Source organism: Lithobates pipiens, unplaced genomic scaffold (genome assembly GCF_037356315.1).
Source record: "Lithobates pipiens isolate NorthernLeopardFrog02 unplaced genomic scaffold, aLitPip1_a1.2 Scaffold_1, whole genome shotgun sequence".
Classification (NCBI taxonomy): Eukaryota; Metazoa; Chordata; class Amphibia; order Anura; family Ranidae; genus Lithobates; species Lithobates pipiens.
Genome location: NW_027507685.1, coordinates 107,311,246 through 107,334,605, shown reverse-complemented (window position 1 = coordinate 107,334,605; position 23,360 = coordinate 107,311,246). Strand labels below are relative to the sequence as shown.

At 45.7% G+C, this 23,360-nt stretch overlaps 2 protein-coding genes across 6 annotated transcripts in view; both read right to left on the bottom strand.

The window, feature by feature from the left end:
* TTC16 (tetratricopeptide repeat domain 16) overlaps nucleotides 1-23,360 on the bottom strand; it is a 121,057-nt gene that overhangs the window by 39,174 nt on the left and 58,523 nt on the right. For 3 of the 5 annotated variants that reach the window (XM_077471446.1, XM_077471345.1, XM_077471393.1), the window contains 4 exons: nucleotides 22,274-22,415; nucleotides 21,659-21,824; nucleotides 15,743-15,870; nucleotides 14,181-14,413 (listed from right to left, as the gene is read on the bottom strand). In XM_077471446.1, coding sequence (XP_077327572.1) covers nucleotides 14,398-14,413; nucleotides 15,743-15,870; nucleotides 21,659-21,824; nucleotides 22,274-22,415 — 452 coding nt within the window. In that variant the 3' untranslated portion in view covers nucleotides 14,181-14,397. Of the gene's footprint in view, nucleotides 1-14,180; nucleotides 14,414-14,549; nucleotides 15,871-21,658; nucleotides 21,825-22,273; nucleotides 22,416-23,360 lie in introns of those variants that run through there. The other 2 variants (XR_013270643.1, XM_077471545.1) reach the window with 2 other exon arrangements.
* Nucleotides 994-7,870, bottom strand: LOC143961779 (EKC/KEOPS complex subunit LAGE3-like). Its single transcript, XM_077471148.1, has 3 exons — nucleotides 7,738-7,870; nucleotides 4,037-4,165; nucleotides 994-1,280 (listed from the first exon to the last, which is right to left on the bottom strand). Exons 1-3 carry the CDS (start codon nucleotides 7,770-7,772, stop codon nucleotides 1,160-1,162), a joined length of 285 nt encoding a protein of 94 aa, XP_077327274.1. The 5' UTR covers nucleotides 7,773-7,870; the 3' UTR covers nucleotides 994-1,159.

The window sequence follows — 23,360 nt, the reverse complement described above, 5'->3', positions numbered from 1 at the left end:
ACACCAACAATATGCCACAATTCCTCCCACCGACACCAACAATATGCCACAATTCCTCCCACCGACACCAACAATATGCCACAATTCCTCCCACCGACACCAACAATATGCCACAATTCCTCCCACCGACACCAACAACATGCCACAATTCCTTCCACCGACACCAACAACAGGGCACAATTCCTCCCACCGACACCAACAACAGGGCACAATTCCTCCCACCGACACCAACAGGGCACAATTCCTCCCACCAACAATAGGGTACAATTCCTCCCACTGACACCAACAATATTCCACAATTCCTCCCACTGACACCAACAATATACCACAATTCCTCCCACTGACACCAACAATATACCACAATTCCTCCCACCGACACCCAACAGGGCACAATTCCTCCCACCAACAATATGCCACAATTCCTCCCACCAACAATAGACCACAATTCCTCCCACTGACACCAACAATAGGGCACTATTCCTCCCACCGACACCAACAATAGGGCTCTATTCCTCCCACCGACACCAACAATAGGGCACTATTCCTCCCACCGACACCAACAATAAGGCACTATTCCTCCCACCAACACCAACCATAGGGCACTATTCCTCCAACCGACACCAATAGGGCACAATTTGTCCCACTGACACCAATAGGGCACAATTCCTCCTAATGACACCAACAATGGGGCCCAATGACATGATGGGGCACCATTTCATCCACTGATATAAACAATGGGGCATAATTCTCCCTCACTAACACCAATTAAGAGGGCACAATTCCTCTCAATGACACCAACGTTGGGTCGCAATTACCCTTACTGAAACAAACAACGGGGCATTATTCCCCCCCCCCCCCCCCCACTGATGCCAGGACCTTTTCTAATCCCACTGGCCACAATCCGGCCCTCCTAAAGTCTGATGGACTGTAAACTGGCCCTTTGTTTAGAAAGTTCGGAGGCCCCCCCTGGTTTAAATAAAGAAACGGTGTAGATATGTTGCAAGAAAATTTTATTTTATATAAAAGCTTCAAAAAAATTTTTTTTTTAAATTAAGATCTACGTCTGCAGAGATCCATAACCAGAGTCTATGGAGGTCTGTGAGGGGTCGGTCCACCTCTGATAACACCAGGTCCGTCTGTGTGTAGAGATCTCCTCCAATCATCGTGTATCGGATAACGGCAGCCCAAATCGCTCCATGGTCTTCACCACCAGGGACAGATGTTCCAGGAAGGAGCTCACAGAAACACGAAGGATCCGAGCTTCATCCGCCTGCCAGTGCCTGTGTATGGAATGTTTACAGTCGTTATAGACCCCAGATCTCTCCATAAAGAGGACGTGTCACCTCCTATTACTGTCACATGGGATGTTTACATTCATTATAGACCCCGGATCTCTCCATAAAGAGGACCTGTCATCACCTATTACTGTCACATGGAATGTTTACATTCATTATAGACACCAGATCTCTCCATAAAGAGGACCCGTCATCACCTATTACTGTCACATGGGATGTTTACATTCATTATAGACCCCGGATCTCTCCATAAAGAGGACCCGTCATCACCTATTACTGTCACATGGGATGTTTACAGTCATTATAGACCCCAGATCTCTCCATAAAGAGGACCTGTCACCTCCTATTACTGTCACATGGGATGTTTACATTATAGACCCCAGATCTCTCCATAAAGAGGACCCGTCATCACCTATTACTGTCACATGGGATGTTTACAGTCATTATAGACCCCAGATCTCTCCATAAAGAGGATCCGTCACCCACTATTACTGTCACATGGGATGTTTACAGTCATTATAGATCCCAGATTTCTCCATAGAGAAGACCTGTCACCACCTATTACTAATACATGGGATGTTTACAGTCATTATAGACCCCAGATCTCTCCATAAAGAGGACCTGTCATCTCCTATTACTGTCACATGGGATGTTTACAGTCATTATAGACCCCAGATCTCTCCATAAAGAGGACCCGTCACCTCTTATTACTGTCACATGGGATGTTTACATTCCTTGTGACAGCAATAAAAGTGTTAAAAAAAATAAAAATAAAAATGTAAAACAAGAAAACAAAACAAACAAAAAATGTTAAGTGCCTCTGTTCTACCATGCAAAGGGGAACGCATGTGTCGGTCCCACATGCACGCAAACAGCGATCGTACCACACATGTGAGGTATCACTGCGAATGTCAGGTCATGGGCAGTAATTCTACCTCCTCTGTAAATCTAATGTGGGATCCTGTAAAGGCTTTTAAAGTGTCGACTATGGACAGTAAAATTGACATCATCTGACTTCCCCAACCGTGTGTAAAGACGGCTATTATAGAAGTACTAAGCCTTGGATGTCCTCGCTCATGCATAGGAAATCCCCTGTGCAGATGTGCCACAAGGCTTCAGGTCCCGAGTGAGCGCTGCAGCACATCTGTGTAGACATGTGAAGAACGGAAAAAATAAATTGTTTCATTTTGTTATTTACATAAATTCATTTAATTCCCTTTTGGCAATTCTTTTTGTTTATTCAAATCGGTTCGAATTGCATTCAAATCGAATTGCGTTTGAAATTTAATTTATTCTATTCGAATTTTGGAAGCTGGTTATAATCTTTCTACGCTATTGTTTTTTTCTATTCTATTCTTTCATTTTCTGTTATATTCAAATTTTTATTCTACTCAGAACTTGGAAGGTAGTTATATTCTATTTTATTCTATTCATTTTTTCTATTCTGTTCTATTTTTTTTCTTTTCTAGTCTATTCTTTTCTATTGTATTCAAATGTATTTTATTTTTAAATTAGAATTTCAGAAGATGGTCATATTCTTTAATTCTATTTTTTTATTCTACTCCTTTATTTTCTATTATATTTTATTCTGTTTTAATCTATTCTTTTATTTTCTATTCTATTTTTCTATTCTATTCTACTCTATTATATTACATTCTTTTATTTTCGATTCTCTTCCTTTCTACTTCTTTATTTTATATTCCATTATACATTCTATTTTACTCTATTTTTTTATTTTATATTCGGTTCTACGCTATAATATTATATTCTCTTATTTTCTATTCAATTTTTTTCTATTCTGTTCTACGCTATTATATTCATTTATTTTCTATTCAGTTTTTTTCTATTTTTATTTTCTATTCTGTTCTACGCTATTATATTCTATTCTTTTATTTTATATTCTATTTCTATTCTTTTCTACTCCTTTATTTTCTATTCTATTGTATTCTGTTATTTTCTATTCTATTTTTTTCTGTTTTATTCTATTTTATTTTCTATTCTATCTTTTTCTATTCTTTTATTTTCTAGTCTGTTCTGTTTTACTGTTTACTGTTATTACATTCTATCATTTTCTATTCACTTTTCTATTCTATTCCTTTATTTTCTATTCTATTCTCTTTGGAAATTTGAAGTCGATTCGAAAACTAGTCGAGTTTGATTTGAAAACTATTCAAATTTCGTCTAAAAATTTGTTTCATTATTTATGATTCATTAAAATTTGTTGAAATTCGGAAAATTCAGATCCGAATAACAGAAACCTTCTTTCAATTTCAGTTCAGAATTAAACAAACCGCACGTCTACATCTGTGCACGCGCAGGTTTCCCCGACCACCTCTGCGTGTGCAGGTTTCCTGCACATGCGCAAAGATGGCTATTAAAGAACTACCAAACCTCTGTCGTCCTTGCGCATGCGTGGAAAAATCGCCTGCACAGATATTCTGGGGAGGGGGTCTCTGCCAGGAACCAAAGGGCACATGCACACCATAACGATGGCACAGAGAGGAAAAGGGGGCAGAGCCACTAAAGAGGAGACTAAAGTTGCTCTTTCAATGATCTCTGTTTATTGAGCATCAATCAATTTTACAAATTTAGGAAAATATCTTCACTTCTATCTCCCTCCCATAAAAATAACAACAGTGTCACCAACAACCCCCTCCCCCCACCAGCGTGCCCAACATGTCTATTACTACCTATGACCACACATCAGTGGTGGGGGTCACAGGGACATTCCTGGTACTTACACCCGTAGGACATTGTCTTGGACGCTCAGGGTCTTGCTCACACCTCCTTTTCTCGGCTCGGCATCGGGGTTTAGAGAATTGTGGGCGATCTGAGCTTCGGAGGAGCGGGGGAAGGGCACAACGAGCTGACTTTGCCTTTGTTATGGAGAATAAAGTTGGGTTTGGCTGATTTGCCAGCATATTTTAATACCCCCTTCTTGGCCGGGCCAGGGGTGAAAGACAATCCCACCACCTTGGGATCTGCTGATCTGGATCTAACCAGCGATTCATTGATTAGTTCTGCCTTTCTCCATTGTAAGAGGAATGCGGGGGGCGCTTGCCAATATAAACAGTGCACAAGGTACAGAGCCGGTCAGATCTGCTCCATACATGGTGTCTGTGACCGAGCTGTCCTATAAAAGTGCACTGGCCTGCACCAATATAAACAGTACACAAGGTACAGAGCCGATCAGATCAGCTCTATACACAGTCTCTGTGACCCAGCTGTCCTATCAAAGTGCAATGGCCTGTAGAGGTGCCTGTTTATATATGGCTCTGTAGAGGTAAGTGTCCACCCACTGATCATAAACAAGTGGCAGCAGGTGAAGCGGTAAAGCTGGACTATTCAGAACACATCATGAGTGGTCATTAGAAGGGTTTAAGCCAACAGGGCTTGGGCCTGTGTTGGAGACATTGGTAAAATCGTTCAGAATTTATCGAGGGCTGTAAATGCATGAACTTCCCATGCATTCCATTTCTGACAGCCCATTCGCTTGAACGGGCTGCAAAACGCACCGAACGTGCAAAAAAAAAAAAAAAAAATAGTGCAATTCTGCAAATCCCACCGCACCAAACTGAGGTTACCATGCCATTTGGTGCCTGCAAAAGGGGGCAACATTTGCAAGATGCATTTTGGCTGCCATTAACAATTACCTAGCACTCGCGGAGTGTAGCCCTGTCCATATGCAGGAAACCTTTAGTGCTCTTTTAACCTCGTCCCTCACCCTGACCTGGGCTCACAGGAGAATACTGGAGGTCACCTTCGAGGTAGAAGATGCCATGAAAAAAAAACAAACACACACATCTATAAAACCCCTCCAATACCAGGCATTCCCCTCCCCCTACAGTCCAGGCCAATTTTCAGTGCTATCGCACTTTGAATGACAATTACGCAGTCATGCAACGCTGTGTGACATTTTTATAATTTCTTTAACACAAACAGAACTTTTTTTTTGGTGGCATTTAGGTTTTTTGCTATATAAAAATAATAATAAGAATTGGAATAAAAAAAGTCTCTTATACAATTTTAAGTAATTTTTCTTCTTCTCTGATAAAGGGCCCCGATGGACAATGTTATGCTGTACTAATGAAGCTGCACTGATGGGCACTGAAATGCAGCACTGATATGCTGAACTAATGAGGCTGCACCGATGGGCATTGATATGCTGCACTAATGGGCACAGTTATGCGGCACTGATGAGGCTGTACTGATGGACACTTATGCTGCACTAATGAGGCTGCACTGATATGCTGAACTAATGAGGCTGCACTGATGGGCATTGATATGCAGCACTGATGGGCACACATATGCTGAACTAATGAGGCTGCACTGCTGGGCATTGATATGCGGCTCTGGTGAGCACTGATATGCTGCACTAATGAGGCTGCACTGATGGGCACAGATATGCGACACTGATGAGGCTGTACTGATGGACACTGTTATGTTGCAATAATAAGGCTGCACTGATATGCTGCACTAATGAGGCTGCACTGAAGGGCACAGATATGCTGAACTAATGAGGCTGCACTGATGTGCATTGATATGCGGCACTGATGAGGCTGCACTAATGAGGGTGCACTGATGGGCACTGATATGCTGCACTAATGAGGCTGCACTGTTGGGCAGATATGCTGCACTAATGAGGCTGCATTGATGGGCACAGATATGCGGCACTGATGAGGCTGTACTGATGGACACTGTTATGTTGCACTAATAAGGCTGCACTTATGGGCATTGATAAAGCTGCATCGATATGCTGGGCACCGATATGCTGAACTAATGAGGCTGCACTGATGGAGTTTCACTGATTAGCAGTGCAAGCATGTGCTGTCACAGGACAGCCAGTTATCGGCTTTCCTTCTGCTGTGGAGGAAAGGAAATGCCGATAACATTTGTTTACATGGGGTTTAGCTGCTATTGGATACAGCTGATCACATGGTGAAGGGCTGCTACGATTGGCCCTTTACCTCAACCTTTGATTGCTGTGTCAAATTACACAGCATTCACAGAGTGCCCCCCGGGGGCATGCAGGGGTTTCAACAAACGCCCTCCCAGAACTGGATGACCATGCTGTAGGCATCTTTCGGCTATAGCGCGGTTGGCAAGTGGTTAAGTAGAAATAAAAGGCAATTTTTCAGCCCCCCCATAGACTAGCATTGCCGGCGTTTATCGGCGGCGAGGCCTGCACACCAAATGCAACACGCTATTTACATTTTTACTTTTGCAGCAGCTGGTGCAGACAGGCAGATGGGGGGTGGGAGGGGGGGGGGGGGGGGGGGGTGAAACCACGGCGCAACCTTTTTTGGTTTTACCGACACCCCCCCCCCTCCCCTCGCCACATGTGTGAACGAAGCTCAATGTGAATTTGATACGTTCGCACATAGCCGCATCATTTTGTTTGAGGTCCACCCCCAAGGCAAACGCAGCTCGTGCGAGCGTCGCGGTCTTCTGCAATGAAACGAACGGCACAATGCGGTGAAAAAAAGTTTCCTCCTTGTGCGGTTGGCGGCTTGCCGTAACGCAGATACACGACGCAAAATAAAGACAGCGCAGAGACACAGACCGTCATGCTGTGGGAATGTCCGTGTGTCACCACATCCTGCAAAAGAAAAAAAATAAACACACACGGTCGTCCTTTAGACCCCCCCACCCATTCACACGCCGCGAGTCCGTCTGCAATTCCAAATTGCATGGCAAATCGGTCCAAAGTGCGATTCATTCTAAACAGCGTAGTGCGATTTCACGCAACAAAATCATTGGGGGGGGGGGGACATCCCTTTAAAGAAGAAAAAAAAAAAAGATTGCGCAAAGCTTATCGCACCCCCCCCAAAAAATAAATTTAAAAAAGGGAGTCTCTTGGGCGGCGAACGCACGCGGGGCCGCCCAATTCATTCTAAATGGCACCCCCTTCCCCCTCTGAAACTGGGCACAATCTTGCTGCTTTTGTGTTGCAAAAACACAACTCTCGCCATTTGGAAAAGCGGGCGGAGCCGCCACCGTTCTGCCCCACTAATATGCAAACGGCAATGCGATCGCATGGTTGGGGGGGGGGGCATACGTTTTCTTTTGCCGCGTTTCAATGAACAGACTGCCCAAACACAACGCACTGCGTGTGAATGTCGTTGAAAAAAGGCACCAACGTGGCATAACCATAGGCAACGGCTGCAGTTCCGCCTCCATCTTCCCCCCCTTAGCAAGCAACCAGGAGCCCTCCAGCTGTTGTGGAACTACATTTCCCATGAGGCATTGCAAGGCTTGCGGTAACAATGACTCCTAGAGGCATGATGGGACTTGTAGTTCCAGTTTCCTCCCCCTGATTGTAAACCAACACTGAGCCCTCCGTTATAAAGCCAGAAATATGAATGAAATGATATCAGAACCTTCTCTTCTCTCCTCTCCCACACTCTCAGGATTCCCGTCCAGATACAAAAAAAAAGGATACAAATACAGAGGAGCAGCCGCCATCTTTACTGACATCCCCACCACTCACCACCATAAAGACGTCCTGCTGCTCCAGACCGGCCCGGCTCGTCTATCCCTCGGAGGAATGAGAGACAGAGAGAAGAGAAGATAACTGTTAGGCGCTCAGGCGCCACCTGCTGGTCAGTACGAGGAATAACCATCAGCTGATGAATATTTCCATGCTGGTGTCTTGTGCAGCTCATGAGTAAATTGTTGCATTTTTTTTTGCATACATGTCTTAAAAAAACAATTTACAAAATGCAAAAGCTGTTGGCAAAAAAATAAAAATAAAAGACAACTGCGCCATTTTCTGACACTTTTTGTTGACAGATTAAAAAAAAAAAAATCTGTATTTTTTTGCTAAAAAAACGACTTAGAAGCCCTAAACATTAAATAATAAAAAAAAATAATAAATTTTTTTTATATATATATATATATATATATATATATATATATATATATATATATATATATATATATATCAGAGACCCTAGAGAATAAAATGGTGGGTTTTGCAAAAAAATAAAAAAATTTTCATATGTCTTAAAAAAAAAAAAAAAGAGTTTTAGGTCTGGTAGCTCCAGTTTTTATATTAATACAACAATTTACAAAATGCAAACTGTCAGCAAAAAAGACAACCAGGCCATTTTCTGACACTTTTTGTTGACAGGTACAAAAAAAAAAAAAAATCTGTATTTTTTTTGCTAGAAAACTACTTAGAAACCCCAAACTTTAAATATAAATATATGTATATTTTTTTACCAGTGACCGTAGAGCATAAAATGGTGGGTTTTGAAAGACAGCTGGGCCATTTTCTGATGCTTTTTTTTTTTTTTTAACAGGTAAAAAAAAAAAAATCTGTATTTTTTGCTAGAAAACTACTTAGAAACCCCAAACAGCCGAGGTCGCAATGGGGGCACAGTGACCTGAGGTCGCAATGGGGGCACAGTGAGCCGAGGCCGCAATGGGGGCACAGTGAGCCGAGGCCGCAATGGGGGCACAGTGAGCCGAGGCCGCAATGGGGGCACAGTGAGCCGAGGCCGCAATGGGGGCACAGTGAGCCGAGGCCGCAATGGGGGGCACAGTGAGCTGAGGCTGCCAGGGTGGGCACAGTGAGCTAAGGCTGCAATGGGGGCACAGTGAGCTGAGGCTGCAATGGTGGGCACAGGTGAGCTGAGGCCGCAATGGGGGCACAGTGAGCTGAGGCCGCAATGGTGGGCACAGTGAGCTGAGGCTGCAAGGGTGGGCACAGTGAGCTGAGGCTGCAATGGTGGGCACAGTGAGCTGAGGCTGCAGTGGTGGGCACAGTGAGCTGAGGCTGCAGTGGTGGGCACAGTGAGCTGAGGCTGCAGTGGTGGGCACAGTGAGCTGAGGCCGCAATGGGGGTACAGTGAGCTGAGGCTGCAATGGTGGGCACAGTGAGCTGAGGCTGTAATGGCACAGGTGAGCTGAGGCCGCAATGGGGGCACAGTGAGCTGAGGCCGCAATGGTGGGCACAGTGAGCTGAGGCCGCAAGGGTGGGCACAGTGAGCTGAGGCCGCAAGGGTGGGCACAGTGAGCTGAGGCTGCAATGGTGGGCACAGTGAGCTGAGGCTGCAATGGTGGGCACAGTGAGCTGAGGCCGCAATGGGGGCACAGTGAGCTGAGGCCGCAATGGGGGCACAGTGAGCTGAGGCCGCAATGGGGGGCACAGTGAGCTGAGGCTGCAAGGGTGGGCACAGTGAGCTAAGGCTGCAATGGGGGCACAGTGAGCTGAGGCTGCAATGGTGGGCACAGTGAGCTGAGGCTGTAATGGCACAGGTGAGCTGAGGCCGCAATGGGGGCACAGTGAGCTGAGGCCGCAATGGTGGGCACAGTGAGCTGAGGCTGCAAGGGTAGGCACAGTGAGCTGAGGCTGCAAGGGTGGGCACAGTGAGCTAAGGCTGCAATGGGGGCACAGTGAGCTGAGGCTGCAATGGTGGGCACAGTGAGCTGAGGCTGTAATGGCACAGGTGAGCTGAGGCCGCATTGGGGGCACAGTGAGCTGAGGCTGCAAGGGTGGGCACAGTGAGCTGAGGCTGCAATGGGGGCACAGTGAGCTGAGGCTGTAATGGTGGGCACAGTGAGCTGAGGCTGCAATGGTGGGCACAGTGAGCTGAGGCTGCAATGGTGGGCACAGTGAGCTGAGGCTGCAATGGTGGGCACAGTGAGCTGAGGCCGCAATGGTGGGCACAGTGAGCTGAGGCCACAATGGGGGGGCACAGTGAGCTGAGGCTGCCAGGGTGGGCACAGTGAGCTGAGGCTGCAATGGGGGCACAGTGAGCTGAGGCTGTAATGGCACAGGTGAGCTGAGGCTGCAATGGTGGGCACAGTGAGCTGAGGCTGCAATGGTGGGCACAGTGAGCTGAGGCTGCAATGGTGGGCACAGTGAGCTGAGGCTGCAATGGCACAGGTGAGCTGAGGCCGCAATGGCACAGGTGAGCTGAGGCCGCAATGGCACAGGTGAGCTGAGGCCGCAATGGGGGGCACAGTGAGCTGAGGCTGCAAGGGTGGGCACAGAGAGCTGAGGCTGCAAGGGTGGGCACAGTGAGCTGAGGCTGCAAGGGTGGGCACAGTGAGCTGAGGCTGCAATGGTGGGCACAGTGAGCTGAGGCTGTAATGGCACAGGTGAGCTGAGGCCGCAATGGGGGCACAGTGAGCTGAGGCCGCAAGGGTGGGCACAGTGAGCTGAGGCTGCAAGGGTGGGCACAGTGAGCTGAGGCTGCAAGGGTGGGCACAGTGAGCTGAGGCTGCAAGGGTGGACACAGTGAGCTGAGGCTGCAAGGGTGGACACAGTGAGCTGAGGCTGCAAGAGTGGGCACAGTGAGCTGAGGCTGCAATGGTGGGCACAGTGAGCTGAGGCTGCAATGGTGGGCACAGTGAGCTGAGGCTGCAATGGGGGCACAGTGAGCTGAGGCCGCAATGGGGGGCACAGTGAGCTGAGGCTGCCAGGGTGGGCACAGTGAGCTAAGGCTGCAATGGGGGCACAGTGAGCTGAGGCTGCAATGGTGGGCACAGTGAGCTGAGGCTGTAATGGCACAGGTGAGCTGAGGCCGCAATGGGGGCACAGTGAGCTGAGGCCACAATGGTGGGCACAGTGAGCTGAGGCTGCAAGGGTGGGCACAGTGAGCGGAGGCTGCAAGGGTGGGCACAGTGAGCTGAGGCTGCAATGGGGGCACAGTGAGCTGAGGCTGCAATGGCACAGGTGAGCTGAGGCCGCAATGGGGGCACAGTGAGCTGAGGCCGCAATGGTGGGCACAGTGAGCTGAGGTTGCAAGGGTGGGCACAGTGAGCTGAGGCTGCAAGGGCGGGTACAGTGAGCTGAGGCTGCAAGGGTGGGCACAGTGAGCTGAGGCTGCAAGGGTGGGCACAGTGAGCTGAGGCTGCAAGGGTGGGCACAGTGAGCTGAGGCTGCAATGGTGGGCACAGTGAGCTGAGGCTGCAATGGTGGGCACAGTGAGCTGAGGTTGCAATGGTGGGCACAGTGAGCTGAGGCTGCAATGGTGGGCACAGTGAGCTGAGGCTGCAATGGTGGGCACAGGTGAGCTGAGGCTGCAATGGTGGGTACAGTGAGCTGAACCTGCAATGAGCTGAACCTGAAATGGGGGCACAGTGAGCTGAACCTGCAATGGGGGGACAGTGAGCTGAGGCTGCAATGGGGGCACAGTGAGTTGAAGCTGCAATGGGGGCACAGTGATCTGAGGCTGTAATGGCACAGGTGAGCTGAGGCCGCAATGGGGGCACAGTGAGCTGGGGCTGCAATGGGGGCACAGGTGAGCTAAGGCTACAATGGGGGCACAGGTGAGCTAAGGCTGCAATGGTGGGCACAGGCGAGGCTGCACTGATAAAGTTGTTGTTAATATTTATTTTTGTAACGTTAATTCTGCATAAAACATTTAAGTGTAATTTCATGAGATAATTTATGAGGATGTGTTGGGATGGCTAATTAGGGGCGGTGCAGGGTAGGGATCGGTTGGGGCAACTGGTGGCGAGTAACCCTTAAGGCCTGGCTAGTAGCTCAGGATTTGAAGTTTGAGCCCTTAGTATGTATGTATGTATGTATGTATGTATGTATGTATATGTATATATATATATATATATATATATATATATATATATATATATATATATATATATATATATATACACACACACACACATACACACATACATACATATATATATATTTTAGCAGAGACCCTAGAGAATAACATAGTCTCTGCTAGTGGGTTTTTCAAATGCAAATAAAAAAAATACACTTTAACCACTTCGCCCCAGGAAAGATTTAACCCCCCCTCCCCCCCTTAATGACCAGGCCATTTTTTCTGATACGTCGCTTTAACTGACAATTGCGCGGTTGAGCGATGTTGTACCCAAATAAAATGGAGCTTTCTTTTGGTGGTATTTGATCACCTCGGTGGTTATTTTTTTTTTTTCGCTATAAATAAAAAAAAAAAAAAAAAAAGAACGGCAATTAAAAAAAAAATATTAATTTTTACTTTTTGCGATAATAAATATCCAAAAAAAAAAAAACCAAAAAAAAAAAAATTTCTTCATCAGTTTAGGCCAATATATATTTTTCTACATATTTTTGGTAGTGAAAAAAATAAATAAATAAATAAATCGCAATAAGCGTATATTGATTGGTTTGCGCACAAGTTATGGCGTCTACAAAATAGGGGATATATTTATATTATTTTTTCTTTTACTAAAAATAGCAGTGATCAGTGATCATAGACTGCATGAAGGTGAAAAACCTTGAGACTGTACAATCCCTTTAATGGTTTTTGAAGTGCTTTTGTATTAAAAAAAAAAGAAAGAAAAATAAAGCGCAAGAGAGGCTCAAGAACACAAGCATCTCTTTAAAAATTTGATGCATGTCTTGACACGGGTCCGTTGCGGTGTGAAAAATCCTGCTTGCCGCATTTTTTTTGGTTCATATTTGGTCAGTTACAAAAATGCACCTCCTTTTTTGAAATGCATTGAAAACGTGGCAAAAAAAACAAAAACACACACCTGTGTTGCATTTTTGAGTCACGCGGCCTATGAAAAAGCACCGTAAATGCTGCAAAATCGTGCAGATTTTTCGAAGGCCGTCATCGCACCTCTTTTTTTATCAGCAACATGCCGATAACCCTATTTTCAGGCGGATCGTTTTTTTTTGGTGGCCAATATATCGGTGCACCCCGGCTGCTTTATAGCGCGGGGGGGTGTCAAACTTCACTTCATCGCGGGCTGCATCAGCATTGTGATTGCCGTCAAATGGCTAGTTGTATCTGTAAGACTAGATGCACCCCGTCCCCCCCATTACATCAGAAGCCAAGAGTCCCACCCCCCCCCCCCCACACACACACACACACACACACCTTACACACACCTTACACACACCTTACACACACCTTACACACACCTTTATGCTGCTGAAGAAGCTTGGGGCGGAAATGGGAAGCAGAAAGTACAGAGTCTGGAGAAGGACCAGAGGAGGGCTAAAAATGCTGAGACCAGGGCAGTTGGAGACGAGGGGGGGGTGGGGTAACTGCAGCTGCACAGAGAGGTGCAAGATCTGTAGGAGGAGTTCTGTCCTCTTTACTGCCGACTGCTGAGATGGGAGGGGGACATAGACGATCCTCTCTGCGGCTGCACAGAGGAAGAGCAGGATCGGGTGGAGAAGTTCTGTCCTCCTCTCTGCTGCCAACTGCTGAGAAAAGGTGGGGGCAGAGATGAGGGGGGGAGTTCCGCAGCTACAGGAGAGGTGTAAGGCCACATAAAATGGTCTGGAGGGCCAGATTTTGGCCTGTGGGCCTTGCGTTTGACACATGTGCTTTAAAGTATACTAAAGAAAGAACAGAAAATAAAATGGAATAAAACAGAATAGAAAATAAAAGGAATAGAAAAGAAAATAATAAAATAGAAAACAATAGAAAAAAAAAATAGAATAAAACTAATATAGCCGTCTTCCCAAATTCGATTGATTTGAAAAAAAATATATACCAAATGAATCCTGATATATAAAAATAAACAAATCATTCTAACATAACGAACATAATGAGGTTAGGCTTCTCCTCCCAACTAACCTGGTCCTCTTTAGATCCGCCTCCTATCCTGATTGGCTGGGAGGAGAAGCTGTAAACTGATAGCGAACATTGATTCGCTAGTATCACAAGTGGTCGGGTTCGGGGAGCAGAGCCCAACCTTTTTCAAGCCAATTAGAGTCTCATGGAAAGCTATAAGCTCAGGGCCCCGCATGCAAAGTAGGGGGGCGGCGCCCCTGCGCCTATTAAGGACCGGCCGCACAAAGACCGGAGAAATAAAAGGATCCATCGTATTTTGCAATATGGGATGATCCCCCCCCCCCCCCCGTTTTTTTTTTTTTAGCAGCAAAATATTACATCAAAAAAGTAGTGATTTAGTAATAAATCTTTTTATTTCACAAAATATTATTCAAATTCAGGAATGATTTAAAATATGAGCTCTGGTTACAGACTTAAAAAAAACAAAAAAAAAACATGTTCCATCATACATAGCGAAAGTTGCATAGTGGAGCAAATTCAAAATTTCATTACAAAATTGCCATCCACATGAATACACCAACGCGTATCGACCCATATAGTCATGGTCTTCTTCAGGCGGATTTTGTTCTAAGGAGATAAATCAAAAAAACTCATAATTCTGACACATCATAATGTACAAGCATCTATATACTGTATTTATCTGTGTATAACCCGCACTTTTTTCCCCTTAAAATCAGGGGAAAATCGTGGGTACGTGTTATACGCCGATTGTGAGGTTTTCTGCCGTTCTCAGCCATTCCCGGCAGAAGCACAAGGCTGCAAATGACCGACAAGGCTGCAATGCAAGGCTGTAAATAACTGACAAGGCTGCAAATAACTGTCAAGGTTGCATTGATGGGCATTTAAATGTTAGTTTTTTTCCTTAAAATTCCCCCCTAAACGTGGGGTGTGTGTTATATGCCGATAAATATGGTACTTATTAATCGCTCAAAAGATGGAATTGGGGAACTGTATCCTATAGCTAGAATAAAAAAAAGTTCAGTGATCCAAGGGTCTTCCATAGGCCGTTCCCACCTCCTCGGGGTGAAATCCAGCTCCAAAGGGATTACAAGGAGCTACACACTTAGACCTCTAAAGTGGTGTGTTGTATGCATTTCCCAAATAGTATCAATGAATAATCAATAGGGAATATGTAAAGAAGAATCATATTTTTTACTATACTATCAGAGAACATCAGGCCAATGCATTTCGGCCCATACAGTCGTGGTCTTCTTCAGGGAGATTTTTGTTCTAAGGAGATATATATTAAAAAAAAAAAAAAAAAAACTCATATTTCTGACACATCATAATATACAAGTATCTATATACATACGATACTATCGGAGAAAATTTGAAATTTAAATTTTTAACTTTAACCATCATATTTCTCGGACTGTATTCTGACCGCCCTCCCAATGTTACGCCCTCCACCATTAGTCAGTTATCCCAGAAGGGGACCTGGGTATAATTCCAATACCTGACTGTTATAACATACACCACCATCATCTCAATTGACAAAACATAGTCCTGACCAACGGGGAAATGGCACACAAGGGCAACAGTATACAGCAAGATCTTCAACTTCAAGCATCGCTCCCCTTTATATACAGAGTTCTCTGACTTTAACGTGTCCTCACCAATATAAGTATGAGAGCAAAATATTCCCATCCAAGTGCTTGTATAGCAAGACCAGACATTGCTACACAAAAAGGAATTTGTTCCCCCCTTTATATTCCTGGAGAGATGTATATTATACTCTGCGCCCCAGTATATATCCCATGGAGGGTAATGAAAGTCCCTTCCTGCCGTCCCCTCCAGACCACTATGGTTTAGGTTTAGCGAAGACTCCACTTAGTTCAGCTCTGATTGGGGTGGAGCAATGTTCCCGATGATTCCTGAAGGGGGGGGGCGACTCACATGTCCTCTTCTCTGGCCAGATTCTTCAGGCTTCTCTCCAGTAGACTGTGAGCTCTGGTGGCCAGTGTACTGCGTAGAACCTCCTCCAGAGACTTCCCAGGGAAGAAGGTCATTAGTGTGGGCGACACCTGCCAGGAAACAAAAACAGGAAATCTGTGTGAGGATAGCACCCCCCATTTATTACAAGTAGAAAGGCGGCACCGTGACTTACCATAAAATCAGTTTCTCTGAGTTCATTGACAGACACAGCGCTCCATTATTCAGAACTATAGGGTTATATCGCCCCCTACAGAAGTGGGACCCTGGGCAGAAAAAAAGACTTGGCTACGCCTATGGGCAGTCCTAGGCGATATACACCCCCCCCCCCTCTCTGCTAGGCCTTCAGTTATGTAACAAGCAGTACTAGAAGTATTAACAACTCCATATAGGGGCAGTTGCTGTGTCTGTCAATGAACTCAGAGAAACTGATTTTATGGTAAGTCAAAAACCTATTTTTCTCATTCGTTCATTGACAGACACAGCACTCTATTATTCAGAACAATAGGGACGTGTCAGAAACCATGAAATCAGACCAAGACAGAAGTTAAATCACACTTGTTTAATAATAAAAGTAAAAAGAGCAAACGTAGTCAAAACATAGCCACATAGCCAAAGTTCAGTAACCATAATGGATAGTCAGCCAAGCCAGAAGTCAGGGATCAAAGTAGTGGAACAGCAAGCAGAATCCGGAGCCAGTTGGGATGTCGGCAAAGCCAGTCTTTAAACAGGAAGGCAGGAGATAGTTTCTTTTGATGTTGACCAAGGCGAAGGCAGAGCTCCTCTGGACTGGATGGCTTAAGTAGGTAGGACTGACAAGCAGGATATCATCAACAGCTGAGTAACTGTGGAGAGACCAGGTAACAGGAGCTCAACATAGAAAAACTGGAGCTCAACCTGAACAATACCCCTTCAAGAGAGAATAGACCCTCTAAACAGCACCCCGCATCACCTTGCAGGCCAAAAGAAGCATGCTCAGATGCCAGCACAGCCATGTTGTAGAATTTTGTGAAAGTGTACACCGCCGACCAAGTGGCCATCTTGCAAACCAGCACAGCCAACACCTGATGATGGAAGGCCCAAGAAGCAATAAGCAGCCAATTAGAATGCGCCATAACAGGGAAAGGAAGAACCCAACCCCTGCTAGAATAGACCAGAGTCATCATCTGTCTGAGCCATCTGGAAAAGGTTGCAGAAGAAGCAGACAACTACCTTTTTAGCCTGTCCGTGATCAGAAACATTGAGTCTGATCTCTGAAAAGGCCTCGTGACTGCCAAATACACCTAAATCGCCCAAACACATCCAGGGCATGTAAGGTAAATCCCTTAGGACATTTTGACCTGGAACACAGGGAAGGCAATACAATGTCCTTATTCAAAATGAAATAAGAGGAAGGACAAGGGGGAAGAACCGCTTCATCTTTGTGGATCACCAGGTAAGGAGTATGACATTGTAACGCCTACAGTTCCAACACTCTGCGAGCAGAGATGATAACTACCAAAAAAGCCACCTTCTGGGACAGAGCAAGCAGAAGAACTTCCCACCGAACACACCAAGAGTTGATCCCACGGCGGTAGAAGCAACTGCCCCGGTGGAGGCAGATGTCGAACCTCTTGATTAAGAGTACGCACAAGGAAGTGCGAGACCAGGGGACGCCGTAGAAAACCGCCAAGACCGACACCTAGCCCTTGAGGGTACTCAAGGTCAAGTTCTGTTCAACCCCCCATGAAGGAAGGTCAAAATCTGAGCCACCGAGAAAGAACAAGGGTAAATTGCAAGTGCCTCGCACCAGGATATGTATGCTATCCATGTCCGGTGGTAAATCTTCCCAGAGCAAGGCTTCCTAGCCTTCAGCAGCATCGTAACTTCAGCACCTGGCTCATAACAGCCAGGCCTTCAAAAACCAGCAACTGAAGCAGGATGAAAGATCGGCCCTTGGGTCACTAGAACCTCCCTGAGAGGCAGTCGCCAAGGGACATCAGCGACCAAGCGTACCAGGTCGATGTACCAAGACCGACAAGATAATCTGGGCCCACCAGAATGACCGGAATATCTTTGGCCTTGATCCGCGGCATAATCTTGAGAGGAGGAGAGCTGTAGATCCAACTACAGTGGTGTGAAAAAGTGTTTGCCCCCTTCCTCATTTCCTGTTCCTTTGCATGTTTGTCACACTTAAGTGTTTCGGAACATCAAACCAATTTAAACAATAGTCAAGGACAACACAAGTAAACACAAAATGCAATTTGTAAATGAAGGTGTTTATTATTAAAGGTGAAAAAAAATCCAAACCATCATGGCCCTGTGTGAAAAAGTGTTTGCCCCCTTCCTCATTTCCTGTTCCTTTGCATGTTTGTCACACTTAAGTGTTTCGGAACATCTAACCAATTTAAACAATAGTCAAGGACAACACAAGTAAACACAAAATGCAATTTGTAAATGAAGGTGTTTATTATTAAAGGTGAAAAAAAAATCCAAACCATCATGGCCCTGTGTGAAAAAGTGATTGCCCCCCTTGTTAAAACATACTATAACTGTGGTTGTCCACACCTGAGTTCAATTTCTCTAGCCACACCCAGGCCTGATTATTGCCACACCTGTTCACAATCAACGCATCGCTTAAATAGGAGCTGCTTGACACAGTAAGGTCCGCCAGAAGATCCTTAAAATCTACACATCATGCCGAGACCCAAAGAAATTCAGGAACAATTGAGAAAGAAAGTAATTGAGATCTATCAGTCTGGACAGGGTTATAAAGCCATTTCCAAAGCTTTGGGAATCCAGCGAACCACAGTGTGAGCCATTATCCACAAATGGCGAAGACATGGAACAGTGGCGAACTTTCCCAGGAGTGGCCGGCCGCCCAAAATTACCCCAAGAGCGCAGCGACGACTCATCCAAGAGGTCACAAAAGACCCCACAACAACGTCCAAGGAACTGCAGGCCTCACTTGCCTCAGTTAAGGTCAGCGTTCATGCCTCCACCATCAGGAAAAGACTGGGCAAAAATGGCCTGCATGGCAGTGTTCCAAGGAGAAAACCACTGCTGAGCAAAAAGAACATCAAAGCTCGTCTCAATTTCTCCACAACACATCTTGATGATCCCCAAGACTTTTGGGACAACATTCTGTGGACCGATGAGACAAAAGTGGAACTCTTTGGAAGGTGTGTGTCCAAGTATATCTGGCGTAGAAGGAACACTGCATTTCATAAAAAGAACATTATACCAACAGTAAAATATGGTGGTGGTAGTGTGATGGTCTGGGGCTGTTTTGCTGCTTCAGGACCTGGAAGACTTGCCGTGATAAAAGGAACTATGAATTCTGCTGTCTACCAAGAGATCCTGAAGGAGAATGTCCGACCATCTGTTCGTGTACTCAAGCTGAAACGAACTTGGGTTCTGCAGCAGGACAACGATTCTAAACACACCAGCAAGTCCACCACCGAATGGCTGAAGAAAAACAAAATGAAGACTTTGGAGTGGCCTAGCCAAAGTCCTGACCTGAATCCTATTGAGATGTTGTGGTATGACCTTAAAAAGGCCGTTCATGCTCGAAAACCCTCTAATGTAACTGAATTAGGACAATTCTGCAAAGATGAGTGGGTCAAAATTCCTCCAGGACGCTGTAAAAGCCTCATTGCACGTTATCGCAAATGCTTGGTTGCAGTTGTTGCTGCTAAGGGTGGCCCAACCAGTTATTAGGTTTAGGGGGCAATCACTTTTTCACACAGGGCCATGATGGTTTGGATTTTTTTTAACCTTTAATAATAAACACCTTCATTTACAAATTGCATTTTGTGTTTACTTGTGTTGTCCTTGACTATTGTTTAAATTGGTTTGATGTTCCGAAACACTTAAGTGTGACAAACATGCAAAGGAACAGGAAATGAGGAAGGGGGCAAACACTTTTTCACACCACTGTATATCGGCCCCACGGGGCTACCAGAGCATCTGCAGTGTCCACCAGAGGAGCCCATGACCTTGCCAGAAACCTCAGTACTGTTCCAGTAAGTCAGGATGCCGACAGGTCTACCTCGGGAGTGCCCCATCGGAGACATATCCAATAGAACATGTCCTGTGAAGGGACTACCCCGTGGACCAACACTAGTCAACTGAGGCAACTGCCCACTCTTTTTGCCATTTTCCACTCCTAGAATGCATATGGCGGAGAGGGCCGGAACAAGGCGTTCTGCCCACCGAAGGATGCTGGCTACTATCAGGGCTGCCAACACACTCTTCGTTCCACCCTGGCGATTGACACCGTGACCACCGCCGTGGCATCTTCTGACTGGATCCATACCCGGAGTCCCCAAAGTCGACCTCCATGATCCATACCTAGTCTGATCACTCGAAGTAGTAGGATATCCATCAGCAGTCAGGATACCTCCAGCGTCCAATGACCCTGAGCAGAACCCAGTCCCAGGACACCTCCCCACCCAGACAGACTGGCATTGGTAGTGACCACTGTCCAATACAAGGGGAGAAAGGATGTGCCTGTCAAAATCCCGGAGAGTGAAGCCACCAGACCAGGGACCCCCGGTATTCTGGCTCAGCCGAATCAGGTAGCCCTGAGACCTTGGGCACTTTACACCAGGATCTCACTTGAAAGAAGCTTGTATGGAACTACGCAAATGGAACCACCTCGAAGGTAGATACCATCAGGCCCAACATCCACCTGCAGGACCGCAGGGAGGCCCACCTGTGTGTAATACATTAGTTGAAACACAGCATGCAACTTCTGGAGTTTGTCCAGAGGAAGAAACACTCTGGCCAGAGATAAAACTAGAGTCAGGCCCAGATAACCCAATTTTCAGGAAGGAGCTGGAGCAGACTCCAGGTAGTATAGATGCAAACTGAAAACGGAGGTCTGTATAGCGAGCTATGTCACCCCTCAGGGTAGCCGAGGACTTTGCTCGCAGAAGAAGATCATCCAAGCAGCCCAGGACCGCAATCTCCCGCTTACGTAACAACGCCAGAACTGGGGCCAACACCTTTGTGAGTACTCAAGGGGTGAAGGAGAGACCAAAAGTCAACACCGCAAGCTGAAAATGCTCTTTTCCCAAAGTAAAATGGAGGAAGTGTTGGTGTTGGCCACATACTGGATTGCGTAAAAGAAGCATCCACGATGTCGACAGAAGCCCGAAACTCCCTATGATGAAGGGACACCACCACCGTGATGGGTAGACTCAATTCTGTACCCACTGGAACCGGGACAAGCACACCCTGAAGCAACAGGACTTGGGCAGCCCCAAGGAGAACTGCCAACAGTCCGGTGACAGATGCCAATTGGAAAGAAAGAAACCCTTTTCGGGGTTCAAGGCCAGAACACTAGGACATAGGTGAGGGTGCGCCTTCATGCTGAAGGGGCCTTGTCCGTGGGTCTAGGGTGCCCCGCTCTCGGCTCGCCAGACCATGTCCATAGCCTGCTGAGAAGAAGGACCGCATCCGGTATGAAGCCCTTTTCCCCATTTCAGACTGTGGAAGGCATTTACACTTCCCTCCTGTGAGACCCAAAACTATGTCATTCAGGGTAGCCCCAAACAAACAACTGCCTTGAAATGGTAACCCAGTCAGAGCTTTTTTAGAAGCCCAGCCCGCACACCAAACACTTAAGCTCCACCAAAAGGGGGTCGCCCTCAGAGCCCCCACAGCGCCGTCCCTCTGGAAGAAGGTGTCCAGAGTGGCCATGCAGACTAGCAGGCAAAAGCGGTGGCTTTTAGGGTGTCAAGCTAATCCTGTCTTAACTACCTAGTGAGTCATCACCCTGAAACAAGCATGCGGTCAGTGAGGTCCATGGCATATATTGGCAGGCTGGAGCAAATTTGGGATGAGATGGGTGGAGGACCGGGTCAAGTGTTGTTTGCACTGCTAACAGTAACATACCTCATTGCTTTTTGGGTTCAGAAGGATGGAGGTGATGGCGTCTTCTTGGCAATCTGCGTTGTTCTGCAGCTGACGCCTCAGTTGCGCCCGGTGGAGGTACAGCTGAGGCAGGAGCGGGTTCTTCTTTATGGCTTCTGAGAAGCGACACTCAGCCTGCTGGTACTGCCTAGAGAGGAGAAGAAGCACAGACTGAGTGACTGCGGCCAAAGACTTTTCTCCCAGCACAGAGACCGAGCTGTCAAAGACAGGAGCAGCTCCTGATCATGTGACCACTGGGGGGGGGCAGCCAATCACAGTGGTCACATGATCACTTATCCCTCTCCCCCCAAAGGTGTTCTCAACATTTTAAAGCAGGGGTGGGCAACCTGAGGCCTGATGTCCCATGAGGCACTGCAAGACTGACAGGTAAAATCATGACTCACAGAGGAAGAGGCATGATGGGACGGGTAGTTCTGCAGCAACTGGAGGGCGGCAGGTTGCCACCCCTGTTTTTTAAAGGGACACCGGGGTGGACAGGAAGGGGTTAACATTGAAAGTCCTGACGATAATAAGCAAAGAAAAGTACAAAACTGATATATGGTCTGATTTTAGCTTATATAATGTACCACTGCCCACCTCATGTGATGAGCCTGCAACCCCAGATCATCCAGGAGATCAGCTATACGAGTCCTCACACCCCAATCTCCATCATCCAACTCAAACGCCTGCTGGTAATCCGCCAGGGCAAAGGTCACCTCCCCCAGCTTGAGAAAGCAATCTGTTGTAAAAAAATGGGGGAAAAAAAAAAGTATTAATAAATAATTGATGATAATGATTAAATAATTGGTTTAGACACCCATTAATAATTAATGAAGAATGGTACAGATGTCTTCCTAAAATAAAATAAAAATACACCAACACACTATAGAATACAGTGTGCTATATATATATATATATATATATATATATATATATATATATATATATATATATATATATATATATATATATATATATATATATATATATATATATACATATATACACACACATATACACACACATATACACACACACACACACACACACAAACACACACACAGTGTCTTGTATTCATACCCCTTGAAATTTTCCACATTTTGTCATGTTACAACCAAAAACGTAAATGTATTTTATTAGGATTTTATGTGATAGAACAACACAAAGTGGCACATAATTGTGATGTGGAAGGAAAATGATAAATAATACAAATAAATATGTGAAAAGTGTGGGGGGGGGAGGGGCTGTGTATAGCGCCCCCTTTACTCTGATACCCCTAACTAAAATCTAGTGGAACCAGTCACCTTCAGAAGTCACCTAATTAGTAAATGGAGTTCACCTGTGTGTCATTCTCAGTAAAAATACAGCTGTTCTGTGAAGCCCTCAGGAGGTTTGTTGGAGAACCTTAGCGAACAAACAGCATCATGAAGGCCAAGGAACACCCCAGAAAGGTCAGGGATAAAGTTGTGGAGGGTTAGGTTATTATATAGATAGATAGAGATGTATATATATATATATATATATATATATATATATATATATATATATATATATATATATATATATATATATATATATATATATATATCTTTCCATGGGTATTCTGGCTGGTTCAATGACATCCCATATTAATGCTCTTCTCATGGCCAATGGTGGCAATGGAGGGGCACTCCATCCAGCTGTA

Bases quoted from the DNA above. Each gene is read 5' to 3' on its own strand.
- LOC143961779 (XM_077471148.1), bottom strand. From the start codon at position 7,772: ATGTCAGTAAAGATGGCGGCTGCTCCTCTGTATTT. The intron at 4,166-7,737 runs GTATCCTTTTTT...ACAAAGGCAAAG, and splicing joins GCGGCTGCTCCTCTGTATTT to TCAGCTCGTTGTGCCCTTCC. The intron at 1,281-4,036 runs GTAAGTACCAGG...TTCCATACACAG, and splicing joins CAAGACAATGTCCTACGGGT to GCACTGGCAGGCGGATGAAG.